This window comes from Amphibalanus amphitrite, unplaced genomic scaffold, assembly GCF_019059575.1.
Source record: "Amphibalanus amphitrite isolate SeventyFive unplaced genomic scaffold, NRLGWU_Aamphi_draft 000948F_arrow, whole genome shotgun sequence".
Taxonomy (NCBI): Eukaryota; Metazoa; Arthropoda; class Thecostraca; order Balanomorpha; family Balanidae; genus Amphibalanus; species Amphibalanus amphitrite.
The window spans coordinates 192424-206854 of NW_024882442.1; the positions used below are offsets into that span (position 1 = coordinate 192424).

The following is a 14431-nucleotide window of genomic DNA, read 5'->3' on the forward strand; positions in this document are numbered from 1 at the left end:
CTGGCGGGCTGTCGTGTCGTACCGCTCGGCTGTTTCCTGTTGCTGCGCGGCGGCCCTGGCGTCACAGTCGTCCGCCGCCCGCTGCCAGCAGTCGGCGAAGGCCCGGTGGTGCGCCGGCACTGCCGATCTCAGCGGGTGGCCGAACAGGACCTGAGCCGGAGAGCGGCCGTCGGCGCGCGGCGTGTTGCGCAGCCCCAGCAGCCCCTGCGCGTAGGCGTCCGTGTCGAGCTCGCCGCTGCTGGTCGCCTTCTGGATGAGCCGTTTGGCGGCCTTGACCGCCGACTCGGCGTGCCCATTAGACTGAGGGTAGTGCGGTGTAGAGATCTGGTGCTCCACTCCCCAGCGGCGCAGAAACTCTCGGGTGAGCCGGGCGGTGAACTGGTGTCCACCGTCTGTCCGGAGGGTGGTGGGCACGCCGGTGGCCGCGAATATCTGGCGCAGGCTGCAGACCAGGTCTCTGGCAGTCGCCTCGCCGGCCACGTGCGACACAAACGGCCACCCGGACAGCCGGTCCGCGTATACCAGGAACGTGCGGCCGGCCCAGGCGAAGTAGTCAGCGGAGACAGCCTCAAGCACTCGTGATGGCGTCTTTTCCGGCATCAGCGGCTCCTTCTGCTGACTGGGCAGGTACTGCTGGCAGGCCGGGCACGCTCCGACATGGTTCGCAATGTCACTGTCCAGGAACGGCCAGTAGACTACCTGCCGCGCGCGGCGTTTGGTGCGCTCGACGCCCTGGTGACTGGCGTGCAGGCGCTCGAGCGTGGCGCGCCGCAGACTGGGCGGTATCACGAGCCGCTGGCCGCACACCACCAGGCCGTCGTCCACGGCCAGCCGGTCCCGAACTCCCCAGTACGGTCGGAGGCGCGGGTCCAGCTGTGACCGGTGCTCTGGAAACCCGTTCAGGATCAGGTCAGTGACTGCGATGAGCTCCGGGTCGGCGGCGGCGGCGGCGCGCACCTCTGTCAGCGCCGCGTCTTTGAACGGGCTGGGACCGTCGTCCGCCCCGTCGGTGGCCAGCCGTGAGAGCACGCTGGCGAGCTGATGGCTGGCGTCCCTCTCGGCTTCCTCGTCCTCAGGCGCCGGGTCATCCACCGGCGCGCGCGACAGCGCGTCCGGGATGGCGTGCAGCTTGCCTTGCCGCCAGATGGCGAGCAGGTTGAACGGCGCCAGCCGTTCTCGTAGCCGCTGGAGCCGCGGATTTTCGATCTCCGCAAGGCTCTTACTGTTGAGGATCGGGATGAGCGGCCGGTGATCGGTCAGGACTTCAAACCGCTGCATCCCGCCGAGATAGATGCTGCATTTCTTGCAGGCCCAGGCCAGGGCCAGCAGCTCCAACTCGATCACGGCGTACCGCGACTCGGCGTCCGATAGGAAGCGTGAGCCGCACTGGATCAGTCGCCACCGGCCTGCGGCGTCTTGCTGCAGCAGGCAGTAGCCCAGGCCGCCGGAGCGAGCGGCGTCAGTCTCAAGGACTGTGCGGCGGCGAGGGTCGAAGAAGTCGAGCACGGGAGGCGACGTGAGTGCCATCTTCACCGCGCTGAACGCCTGCTCGTGCGCTGGCGTCCACAGCCACGCGTTCCGCGGCCGCAGCAGCTGTCTCAGCGGCTAGGCGGCGGCGGCGACCTCTGGGGAGAAGGCGCCGAGCTGGGTCACCAGGCCGAGGAACGACCGTAGGTCGGTGATGTTGCCCGGCCTGGGGAAGGCCTGGATGGCACGGACTTTCTTGCCGTCGGCGGTATAGCCAGCCGAATTGATGCGAAAGCCGCAGAATTCGACCTCGTCTTCCGCGAACTGACATTTGTCCGGGTTGAGTGTGATACCGTGCTGGTCACACCTTAGCAGAATCTGCCGCACGTGCTGCAGGTGGGCGGCGTAGTCAGCGTCATAGGCCAGGACGTCGTCCACGACCTTACACGTGCGCGGGATGTCGCCGAGCGCGGCGTCACCGCGCTGGTTGTACACGTCGCCAGAGCTGACGATTCCCATTGGAGCCCTCAGGTACCGGTAGCGGCCCCACGGCGTGATAAAACACGTCAGGTCTCGTCTCTGTCTTCTGGCCGGATGGGGACCTGGTGGTACCCCGCCTTGCTGTCCAGCTTGGTGAAGTACGCAGCGCCGGGTGAGACGAAGGCGAGTGCGTCTTGAGGCGAGCGGACCGGGTACGTCGGTCGCTTCACGAACCGGTTCAGTTTCGTGAAGTCCACGGTCAGCCGACAGCCGGACACTGTGCCGTCTGACGACCCCTTGGCCACAGGAACGATCGGATGACACCAGTCTGTGGGGTGCTCCACCGGCTCGATGATGTCCTTTTCCATCAGCTCGTCGAGTTGCAGTCGCACGTCCTCTCGCCAACAGAACGGGATATTCCGGGCGGTGGTCACAGCGTGAGGGACGGCGTCGTCCGTCAGCTCGATCTTCATCGGCTCCCCCGTCATCTTCCGCAGGGTCGACTCCGTATCGAAGACCCTCGGGAACTCGGCTTTCAATCTGTCGAAATCTGCCCGCCGCTGCCGTGCGGAGGGGGTGCCACCGGCGGCCGGGCGGCGGCGCGCGCGTAGGGCCGGGCGGCGGCGCCCGCCCGGTCGGGTCGGCGCCGGCCGAGCTGGCGGCCGGCCGGTCGGCGGCAGAGACGCGGCTTATGTCCCGGGTCTCCTCAGGTGCCGCCGTCGTGCCGCTGCAGCGCCGTAGTGCGGGCTGTCTGCCGGCGGCGGGGGCCTCAGGCGGCTCGCCGGGCGGCGGCGGCTCCGGTGCCCCACCGTCCGTCCCAGTCTCGGCTGCCGAGCCGCGCTGGCAAATCTGCCGGGGAAAGCTCGCCGGTAGAATTCCCAGGCCGATACAATCGTGCCACGACAGCAGTGGTGAGTGCAGTGCTCGCAGAACGGACACCTGCACGGTCTGTATGACGTCACCGAGCTGCAGGGTGAGGGCGCACGTGCCCACACAGTCCAGCCGGCGGCTGTCGGCGGCCCACAGCACAGCCGTGGAGGGCGTGAGGTCCGCTCTGCTCACTCCCATGGACTCGGCTTGTTGCAGTGAGAGGGCTGATATCTCGGCGCCTGTGTCGGGCGTCCATACGGTCGTCCGCCTGACTCCGTTTGGCAGGTGCAGCTGTAGCCGGACCTGCGGCGACCGGTGGGCCGTCACAATGTTGAGGCGCGCGCCCGGCGTCCGGGCTGCCGGCGGCGCTGACTGCTGCCGGTTCCCCGTGTCTCTCGTGGTTGCATTCGCTGCCAGCACCGAAACCTGCCGGTGCGACGCGTCGGCAGCCGTGCTGACACGGCGGCGGCTGATTGCGCTACGGTGGCGCCGGCCCCTCCCCTGGCGGCTGCTGCTCGCGCTACGGAAGCGCCAGTCCTGTCCCTGGTGGCTGCGCTCGGAACTAGGCGTCTGCCGGCGCCGCTCTTCAGTGCCCGCGGCATGCCGACAGACCGAGGAAAAGTGGTCCCGTTCGTGGCCATCGGTGGCAGGTGCGACCCAGGGCGGGGCAGGCACGACCGTCCGTGTGCTGCGCGGCACCGCAGCGGTCACACCGCCGGGTCTGGTCGGCCGAGCGCGAGTCCGCGCCGCTCGGCCGACCGCGCTGTCGCCGGTACTCGGAGAGCCGGCGCAGAGACGGCTCGCCCGGGCCACGGATCGCCGAGCTGTTGAGACGGGCGCTCTCGGACGCCCGGCACAGGTCGGCGGCCATCTGGAAGGTCAGATCGGGCAGTTCCAGCATGCGGCGTCTGGCCTCGTCATCACTGGTGCCCACCACCAGATGGTCTCGGAACCTATCATCGGTGCAGTTCGGGCAAAAATCACAGCAGGACGCTATCTCCTTCAGGGCGCAGATAAAATCGTCCACTGACTCGCCTGGCTCCAGCATCCGCATGTTAAACTCGCAGCGGTCGATCACCACGTTCCGCTGCCGCCGAAGGTGGGTGTGCATGGCGGTGATTACATCGGCCATGGACGCCTCGGCCGGGATGGGCAGGCCAAACCGGACCACGCGGGCCCAGTCGTCGTCGAGAACAGCGAGCAGGGCGGCCCGCTGCTCAGCCTCGGTGAGATCGTGGACGCCGGTGAGGAGGCAGTAGCCGGAGAACTTCTCTTTCCAGGCCTCAAACTCCTTGAGGGTAGCGGTAGCCGCCAGCCGGGGCGTGGGCGTGCCGGCGGCGGGCATGCGTGCACGCGGCCGGGCGCCGGAATCGGGCCCCGCGGCTGCCTGGGCGGGTGCCGTGGCGTCCTGCACGGCCGTCGGGCCGGGAAGCACCCGCTCCAACAGCGCCGCCATCCGCTCCTCACGTCGCGCTGCCGCTGCAGCCAGCTCCAATTGCTGCTGCAGCATGCCCCGAAGTAGCTCCATCTCAGACGGCTTCTCGGCGGCGGCGGCCGACTGCGCCTCATCGCCGCCCGCCATCTTGGACGCGCGCGCCGCACACAGATGTCACTCGCGACTGGCGACACGAGCATGAATCAGAGATTATCCCAGCCGCTCGCCAGGTTTCGTGCCCCACCCCACGCCAGCCCGTCACCGACTTCAGTCGGCTGGGCGGCCCATCTTCCGCGATAGTCCTGAGGGCTTGCCCTCGGGGAGCGCGTGCGCCTTGGCGAAGAGCTTCGCTACCAGCACGTCTCGCCGGGCGGCCAGCGGGCACCGGCATCAGTCCGGACTTCACCATCACTGCGTGGGCTGGGATAAACAAGGGGCAGCCGGTGATATACGGGTCACCGCCTGCATCTCCCTTTGGAGGAGTTCCACGTGGGATTGTGGCGTCACCGGGAGCCAGGTGGCGGCCGCGTGCACCAGCACTCCACGGACGTATCCAGACGCTACAGCGCAGAGCTGTCGTTCCTCTAGTCCCCAGCGCCGCGCTGTCAGCTTGCGAAGCTGCTGGATCCGGGGCGCACTCGGGAGCGGAGACTGCGGCAATGGGCCCCGAAGTGAAGGAGCAGGTTGAGGGGGTGGCTCCGAGTAGTTTGAGACGGTCGGCTGCTGGAACCGACTTTCCGTCGACTTTGATGGCACAGTCCACGGCGTCCGCGGCGCTCTAGGAGACGACGAGCAGCTGCGTATTTCACCCGCTACCAGCATCTTGGACTGTTTTGCCCAGCGCAACACAGCGTACGTCGCCTGCCGCGTCCGGCCCCAGTTCAGTATCGTCTGTTTCCATTAACACTCTGAAATGACAAAATAATTAGCCATTAAAATCAAAGTTCAGCACTGACGAAGTTTAACCAAACTTGCCATTTCAACATAACACAGTGAGCTGTCAGAATGCTGTTCTTTTGTGCTTTGACACAGTTGCAAAATAGGTACCTTCATACGTATATCATAGAAGTAATTACTGGTTATTATTATTGGAGGATTTTTTTGCAGCATTCTCGTCAAGTAAAATACATTATCTTCTTTAAAAGGACCATAGTGTGAGGTGTAAATACAGTCTGTAAGGTTGTCCAGACTAATTGTGCCCCTATTTGTACGGTCTGGGCTGGAGCATGTACTGTTGGCATGTTTGCACGTCCACTTTGGATTAATCTGGCATGCTAAGCGAATGCGATGGCAGCGCCTTGCATTGCTTGCATGCGGTGGTTGGCATTGTTGGGAGGTGTTCTGACTATCTGTTTGTCCCGCTTTGCCCACAGCGTCGACTGGGTTGAATATACTTGTATTTCTGAGTGAACAGTTTCTCACATTTGGAGGCAGCCATTCAACCCAGTCTGGAACCCACTCTTGCTTCCGAAGACGCTTGAGGTGGCAGAATTCCAGCAAGTCAATGAGTTTTTGTGATAGCGTGGATGAAAAAGTTCAAGCACTCTCTTTAAAGTAGCGGCCAAGGAGCCACGGACACAGGACATGGCGTGTGCCCCTGTTAAGCCAGACAGATTTAATGGTTCTGGTGATGTGGAAAGATTCTTGGCCCATTTTGAAGTGTTGTCAAAAGCCAATGAGTGGTCAGAACAAAAGCAGTTCCTGCAGCTCCCTGCCTGCCTGACTGGACCAGCTTTTGATTTTTATCGCCAGTTGCCTGCCATGGAGTGTACTGACATTCACACACTGAAAAAGGCGCTCAAAGCTGAGTATCATACACCAGCTCTCCCTACAGATTATGCCATCATGCTGTCCAAGCGTTCACGCATGCCTGGAGAAACTGTCATGCAGTATGGCGAGGCTTTGAAGAGCCTTGGCAGGAAAGCATATGCTCCCTTCAGTGAAGAACAGTTGGGAACTGTTTGTCGCTCCACATTTCTGAACAATGTTGATGAAGCTATGAGAGTGCAGTTACTACTGACCCTGAAGGAAACAGAAAGTTACAGGGACCTACTGCAAAGAGCTCGACAGCTGGAGCAGGTAATGGGACCTCGTGTACGTCATATTGAGGAACAGTCTCAAGAGCACCGCCTGGAGGATGAGGTATCCAAGCTGTCCCTGGTTGTGGCGAATCTGGAGAAGAAGGTGGATGCACTCCAGGCAGGACGACAGGAAAGGACTCACAGACGTTCACCGCCGGGGCCGTGTCCGAACTGTGGCCTGGAGGGACACTGGCGTAGGGAATGTACCAAGCCCAGTAAGGATCGACAGCAGACAAGTGCTGCAGAGGTTATTTGCTTCAAATGCAATACGCCTGGACATTTTGCTAAGGGTTGCGCGGCCCATTTTCAGTAGGCGCGGCTGGCGGGGGTGGGCGGAGAGTGATTCGTACCTCTGTACGTCCACTTTACCCCGAGTCGGCCGCGCCTTGCAGCTGGAGCGCGGATTACCTGAACGGTGATGTTGTGTCGTCCTCCGTATGGAGGCCGGCCGCGGCGGCCCGCGGCTCGTCGGTGCGTGGATCTTAGAGCCGGCCCGCTCCGGCCGGCGGCTCGTCGGCGCTGGAGTCCAGTAGCGCGCCTGCTGCGGCCGGCGGCTCGTCGGTGCGTGAATCCTGGAGCGCGCTCGCTACGGCCGTCAGCTCGTCGGCGCTGGAACCCTGGAGTCCGCCCGCTGCGGCCGGCGGCTCGTCGGCGTTGGAGTCCAGTGGCGCACCTGCTACGCTCGACTACTCGTCGGCACCGGACCTCCGTGGTGCGCCCGCTGCGGCCGGCGGCTCGTCCGCGCTGGAGTCCAGAAGCGCGCCTGCTGCGCTCGGCTGCTCGTCGGCGCCGGACCCCGGTGGCGCGCCTGCTGCGGCTGGCGGCTCATCGATGCTGGAACCCTGGAGCCCGCCCGCTGCGGCTGGCGGCTCATCGATGCTGGAACCCTGGAGTCCGCCTGCTGCGGCCGGCGGCTCGTCGGCGCTTGAGTCCAGTGGCGCGCCTGCTACGCTCGACTGCTCGTCGGCGCCGGACCCCCGTAGCGCGCCTGCTGCGGCCGGCGGCTCAACGGCGCTGGAGCCTCGGGGCGCGCCTGCCGCGGCCGGCGGCTCGGCGCTGGAACCTCGGGGCCCGCCTGCTGCGCTCGGCTGCTCGTCGGCACCGGACCCCCGTGGCGCGCCTGCTGCGGCCGGCGGCTCATCGGCGCTGGAGTCCAGTAGCGCGCCTGCTGCGCTCGGCCGCTCGTCGGCGCCGGACCCCGGTGGCGCGCCTGCTGCGGCTGGCGGCTCATCGATGCTGGAACCCTGGAGTCCGCCCGCTGCGGCCGGTGGCTCATCGGCGCTGGAGTCCTGCTGCGCTCGGCCGCTCGTCGGCGCCGGACCCCGGTGGCGCGCCTGCTGCGGCTGGCGGCTCATCGATGCTGGAACCCTGGAGTCCGCCCGCTGCGGCCGGCGGCTCGTCGGCGCTGGAGTCCAAAAGCGCGCCTGCTGCGCTCGGCTGCTCGTCGGCGCCGTACCCCCGTGGCGCGCCTGCTGCGGCCGGCGGCTCATCGATGCTGGAACCCTGGAGTCCGCCCGCTGCGGCCGGCGGCTCGTCGGCGTTGGGGTCCAGTGGCGCACCTGCTACGCTCGACTACTCGTCGGCACCGGATCCCCGTGGCGCGCCCGCTGCGGCCGGCGGCTCGTCGGCGCTTGAGTCCAGTGGCGCGCCTGCTACGCTCGACTGCTCGTCGGCGCCGGACCCCCGTAGCGCGCCTGCTGCGGCCGGCGGCTCATCGGCGCTGGAGCCTCGGGGCGCGCCTGCCGCGGCCGGCGGCTCGGCGCTGGAACCTCGGGGCCCGCCTGCTGCGCTCGGCCGCTCGTCGGCACCGGACCCCCGTGGCGCGCCCGCTGCGGCCGGCGGCTCGTCGGCGCTGGAGTCCGGTGGCGCACCTGCTACGCTCGACTACTCGTCGGCGCCGGACCCCGGTGGCGCGCCTGCTGCGGCTGGCGGCTCATCGATGCTGGAACCCTGGAGCCCGCCTGCTGCGGCTGGCGGCTCATCGATGCTGGAACCCTGGAGCCCGCCCGCTGCGGCCGGCGGCTCGTCGGCGCTGGAGTCCGGTGGCGGGCCTGCTGCGCTCGGCTGCTCGTCGGCGCCGGAACCCCGTAGCGCGCCTGCTGCGGCTCCAGCCGAGGCTGTACAAATAGGGGCACAATTAGTCTGGACAACCTTACAGACTGTATTTACACCTCACACTATGGTCCTTTTAAAGAAGATAATGTATTTTACTTGACGAGAATGCTGTAAAAAAAACCTCCAATAATAATAACCAGTAATTACTTCTATGATATACGTATGAAGGTACCTATTTTGCAACTGTGTCAAAGCACATGTAAAACAACCATTCCCGCAATTGCTCCTTCTCAGTGGAATTGGGAGTGGAAAATTGGGCTTGAAAACTGGAGGTGAGAGTGGAAAATGATTTGCATTTGGATGTCGTTTCCCACCCACATCTACAAATTTTGGGACACTGCGCAGCAGTCAATGCACATTATGGTTCAATCGCAAGCCTTGCTTTAATCAACAAAAGAAAATTATTTGTTCTATCATGCATCATGAATTAACGAAATTTTTGTTCATATTTTTTTACCTTTTCTCATAATTTCATGCACACCTTAAAATCATGAAACTGTAGCAAGCAACTGATTTGAAGATAGAAAAGTCCTTGCTACATTTCTCGACATTATCAAAACATCTTTTTCCAAACATAGGACCTATCAACATCCTGGAAATATGAGACTTAGCAATACCTATTGAGGTATATTGAGGTTCCATACCCTTGACAAGGCAAATGCACCAGCTTTTAAACCAAAACAACTTTACCAACTTTTAAATAAATTTGTGACTTCCATTGATACTCCCTTACAAAAAATCATTGTTGTTGCCTGCTGGATCGAACAGCGAAAGAGCCCCCTCGCCCCTTCCGTGAGACCTGCACAAACTTACCAGGAGTCTGCAGTCAGAACACGACACCGTGACCGTAATCATATATTGAAAAAGGGCATAGCGTATAGAAGAGTAGCAACTAGCGTCTCACTGACCTTAGGCCAAAATATTTCTCTTCATGACATCCACACAAGGCCAATGCAATGTATGTAGATAGGCATATCAATACAGAAATGATATATCCAAATATGTCTTTGCCGCGTCATAGTTGTAACGCACTACGGGGATCTCCAGAGATCTGATTGGCTAATATTAGCCAATCAGTAGCATATGTTACTGGAAACTGTCATAGTGGAAGTAAATTGGTAGCTGTTTCAGCTACCAAATTGATGAAGGAAATAGGGAAAATTGCTTATTTTACACGAACACCAGTCATACGCTAATCAAAGTAGAGCTAATGAGAATGGCATTATCCCACGAAGGAAAGCCAATTTGCCACGTAAGCCACCATGAATAGATTTGCTGAGCTTGTCATCACGTGTTTTTAACAAAAAAAAGTCAATGAAATCATGTAATTTACGAATTTCTAGCACTCACATGCATATTTTCGTCTGCACACCGAATTGCGTCCAGGATATTAGCCATGGCGTATTTCTCGTGAACCCTCTGTTAGTGGAAATTCCACTATCTGGCAACTAGCCCTATGTAAACGCGGCTATTGTGTTGAAATCAGGATAGTGAATGCATATTGCATGTCATGTTTCCTACGGCTCACAGCACGGCTTTTCAGCAGGTGTCAATACATACCAACTATCATTTGTCTCGTCTGTCTTTAATCCATAGTTACAATTTCTGCGTCAGTTTTTTATCAGAAAGGAAGGCTCACACAAACACAACATACATAGGTCAAAAGACGTCCTTACTAAGCGCCTCACTTGAAAACGTAGCATAAATGCTTGCTGTCTGAAAGAAAGAATTAAGATATTCAGATAATGGCAATGATTAAAACTTTCCTCTTGAAATAGCTTACGTTATAAAGCAGCTAACGTTGCGTACAATTTTGATCATATCATCCTTATTAAATGCATAGGTGCTCTGAATGGTAGAACGCTTTCCCTTGTTATTGGTCCTAAAGAAGACATCATTTTTCATCCCGTATTTCAAACTTTGGAAGACTAACTACATTATAGCCTTAATTCGTGTGTTAATTGCGCTCCCAGCATGTTAAAGACATCCAACAAATTCACTGGCGGTCGCAGCCGCTAGCAAAAGGGGGGGCCAAAGTCACACTCGCGGGACATAACATTTATCCGTCACCGGGAGGGGGTGATCGGCTAATTTTTTACGTCCACGAGGCGCCGCACAGTTGGCATTACTTATGCTTCATCCATCTCATTCTTGCGTGAAATCTTTGAGCTCAATTTAAGGCAAAATCACTAGTTCCATTTACCGTCTCACGGTGTGCCCACCGGTCGGGCCGCTGCACCGTCCATGACGACGGATCGGTGTAGCATAGGTATACTGGAAGGTCAGGCACGCGGATTCATGACCTTACCACTATAAAACAATTCGGAAAAGTACAGATACATCTTGCTAAAAAGTACAGATACCTCTTGCTTTGAACAAGCATGTGAAACCCAGAGGGCATTTTTAGACTATGACATTTACCCATATAGGTACGGTTCTCCAGGGTATTAGTCGTTGGTCGCTCGGCGAGCGGGAGGGCAACCAGTTCCGCCCCTGTATTGCGTGCCCCTTTGCTCCGCCCAGTTACGCACGAGCGTACTCCACGCCGCGTAGTAGCGTGGGGAGGGGAGGGTTAGAATGGTGGCATGTGTAGAGGCTAGAACCGGTTTCCACCGCCATGCCACCGCCCAGCGACATGGAGCGGGGTCGGTGACCAGGGCGCAGGGAAAGGTCAGAGGTCAGCTATAACGTAGAACTTTGTGTCTCTCTCCCCTCCGCGTGTAACGACCGCACGACAGCGGCCGGCCGCCGATCAGGCTAGACATGTCAAGGTCACCCGCAATCAACGGGCTCAGAGGGTTGGTCGAGTGCGCGTCCGTGGCTGACGACAGTCTCGATCATGTGCTATGGTGCCGATAGACTAGCGTGGGTAACAAGTTTTTGTTCAGGCTGCTGGGGTGTGTCATCTTGATATGATGCTTTGTAACATGTATGATACGCAACCTCGCTGGCAGTGGCCGAGAGGGGGAGGGGAGGCGGGTGCCGCCTCCACATGCTTATTTTTGTTGATAGCTGCGAGAGTTGAAATTTGGCAAGCCTGACCTTTGGTTCAAGCTGAATTTTTATGACAGCAGCTGTATTTTCACCCTCGCCCATATTGGTGTTTTGCCAGCGTCTATCGTAAAGAGGGGGAGGAGGGTCCGTTGGACCCCTTTGCCGTTCAGCCCCTAATCGAGCTAGAGCTTCGCGGAAAAAGAGCGTGTTGCCCGTGACGAGAGGAGGCCGATGATACCCAATTTTAACCCTCGCCGGCACAGGGGGGGGGTGATGCAACCCCCTTAAGGTTTTTCGCGAATAACTCGCGTAACAAGCAGCCGATAGCAACGAAACTTTCAGTACCCTTGCATTGATCAATTTTACACCTACCCTGAAAATTTTTTTGACCCTGACCCAAATGACCTTTGACCTGTGACCTCTTTTCCGAGACCATGTTTGGCCGGAATCGCGATTCGGCGTATGTCGGCTCGCATTAGCCGCGCGTTTGCAGTCTTTTCGTGGTTTCAAGCGTTCAAACATGTGATATGATGTTGCCCCCATGCATTAGGGAGGGTGTCAAGGTCACCTGAAGGTTAGGTCAGGTCATTGACCTTTGATGACCTCGGTTCACTTTTTCGAGTTTTACATGTTTCTAGGTCAGTTTTTTAGCTGAATTCGAATTTAGCAACCATATGAACATTTACGAAGTAGTTTTGGTGCCTTCGTAACATGTTACGAAGCTGTCAGAGGCGGTTGCCAACTACTACGAATACCCTTACTGGTTGACCTGACCTGACCTGACCCGACCTGGCCTTAATGCATGAAGACATCATCTGTGATCAAAACTAACATGATATTCGTGATCAGCACCCCGAAAAAAAACCATAGCAGCCACACTTTACGACGTTCTAACAGGTCCCGATTTTTCCGACTTTTGAGTCGTTGACCTGACCTGCAAGGTCAACCAATGACCTAGGACCTTAAAATTGGGTATCATCGGCTTCCTCTCGTCACGGGCAACACGCTCGTTTTTTCTGCGAAGCTCTAGCTCGATCAGGGGCGAAACGGCAAGGGGGGGGGGGTCCAACGGACCCCCCCCCCCCCCTTATACGTTCGCGGCTGGAAAAACACCAATACGGGCGAGGGTTAAGGTCCTAGGTCATTGGTTGACAGGTCAATATAACTCAAAAGTCGGGGAATCGGGACCTGTTAGAGCTTCGTAAAGTGAAGCTATTATAGGGTTTGGCGGGGTGCTGATCACGAAATTCAAGTTAGTTTTGATCACAGATGATGTTTTCGTGCATTTAGGCCAGGTCGGGTTAGGTCAGGTCAGGTCAGGTCACATGTTACGAGTGAACCAAAACTACTTCTTAAATGTTCAAACGGTTTCTAAATGCGAAATCAACTCCAAAATCTACCCTAGAAACATGTAGAACTCGAAAGAGTGAACAAAGGTCATCAAAGGTCAGTGACCTGACTGATCTTCACGTGACCTTGATGCCCACTAGAATCCATGCGATCAACATCCTTTCACATGTTTGATCGCTTAAAGCCACAAAAGACAATAAAACGCGTTCTACTCGAAATACGCCAAAACGCGATTCCGGCCAAACATGGTCTCGGAAAACAGGTTACAAGTCAAAGGTCTTTTGAGTCAGGGTCATGCAATTTATAGGGTAGGCGTAATATTGAATACCTCGAGGGTACTAAAAGTTTCGCCACAATCAGCCGCTTTTTGCGCGAGTTATTTGCGAAAAACTGAGGGTAGGAGGTCTGTTCGACACCCTCCTACAAGTGCGAAGGTTAAGGTCAGGCCGTTGACCAATGGCGTCAAAAGTGAACCTCTGTAAGGCCCCAAAATGTCGCGACGTCGCAGCACCCTTCGTGCCAGGGGACTTTTCAACGGGGAATGAAACTTATATGATCTAGTACTATCTCCCAGAGGCCTCACAACTTGTATGTAGCTATCTCGTATTTTTCTTAAGAGTCACCTGAAGTCAGGCCGGTCACGCAACCTCACGATTATTAATCAATTGGGAAATACGAAAACTGTTATTTTGGCGTCGGGAGCCATCTAAAGTTGTCTCAAGCGCACGAATTCGCGATTTTATACAATTTTTGCGAGCCCCAGCATTCACTTTTCCATTCTTAAAGTTAGGCGACTTTATTTATGACGTCACTAAGGTCACAGGAGATTTCACCAAAAAGTCCCGATCAAATTGAGCTAGCGAGTCGGGAAGCCACCAGTGGACTTGTAAGGACCTACCGCATCGAAGAAGCGATATGACCTCCTTGAGTCAGCCTCGTGGCCTGAGTGGCTCTGCTCAATTAGGGGCAAAAAGACGGAGAGGGGTCGTAATCGCCCCCCCCCCCCCTCGGCCGGGGTATATGCAGAAAACCCAAAATTCCGTTGAAGGTTAAGCACTGAAGTGATATATTATGATGCGAGAAGGTATAGGTAAAAACAAGTATGCACACGAGCGGATGTGAATTAAACTGTGTTTGAGGTATGCCCTTTTTATTATACATTCGATTTGCTTTAGTCATTGGTAAGAACAGATACAACCAAGAAGAGCGCCCCTGAAGAAAAGGTGGCGCACCGGACGGGTGCGATTTTAAGGTCCAAGGTCAGTCGGGGACCTCTAAGTTCGGATCAAGCGCTGCATGTTAGGGTTCAAACTTAATAAAAAAAGAAATGGGAGCAAACAAGCATCCCGATTTTGGCAGCATCGTCATGCTTTGTCACGGCACTCATCCACTCCCTCGGCCGAAATATTAGTTCCTTTTTGTATGAGTTCTGGCATAATCCCGCACATTATGCTGCATGTTGTTTGCCATGAAAAAAGCATGTTCAACTACGTTCTACGCAGTACGCACTAACCTAACCACCATCCCATCATCCACCACTAGCCACCATCCCGTTCTGTGATCCGTTCCACCCCACACGAATCAGCCGAGATACTAGTCAGTCGGGCTAGCGCTATCCTCCCCTCCCTTCCTGACTGCA

At 57.6% G+C, this 14431-nt stretch overlaps 1 protein-coding gene across 1 annotated transcript; it reads right to left on the reverse strand.

The window, feature by feature from the left end:
• Positions 1–2596: 2596 nt before the first annotated feature.
• On the reverse strand, positions 2597–7029 carry LOC122368450. Its single transcript, XM_043342385.1, has 2 exons — positions 6742–7029; positions 2597–5160 (listed from the first exon to the last, which is right to left on the reverse strand). Exon 2 carries the CDS (start codon positions 4397–4399, stop codon positions 3404–3406), a length of 996 nt encoding a protein of 331 aa, XP_043198320.1. The 5' UTR covers positions 4400–5160; positions 6742–7029; the 3' UTR covers positions 2597–3403.
• Positions 7030–14431: the final 7402 nt, after the last annotated feature.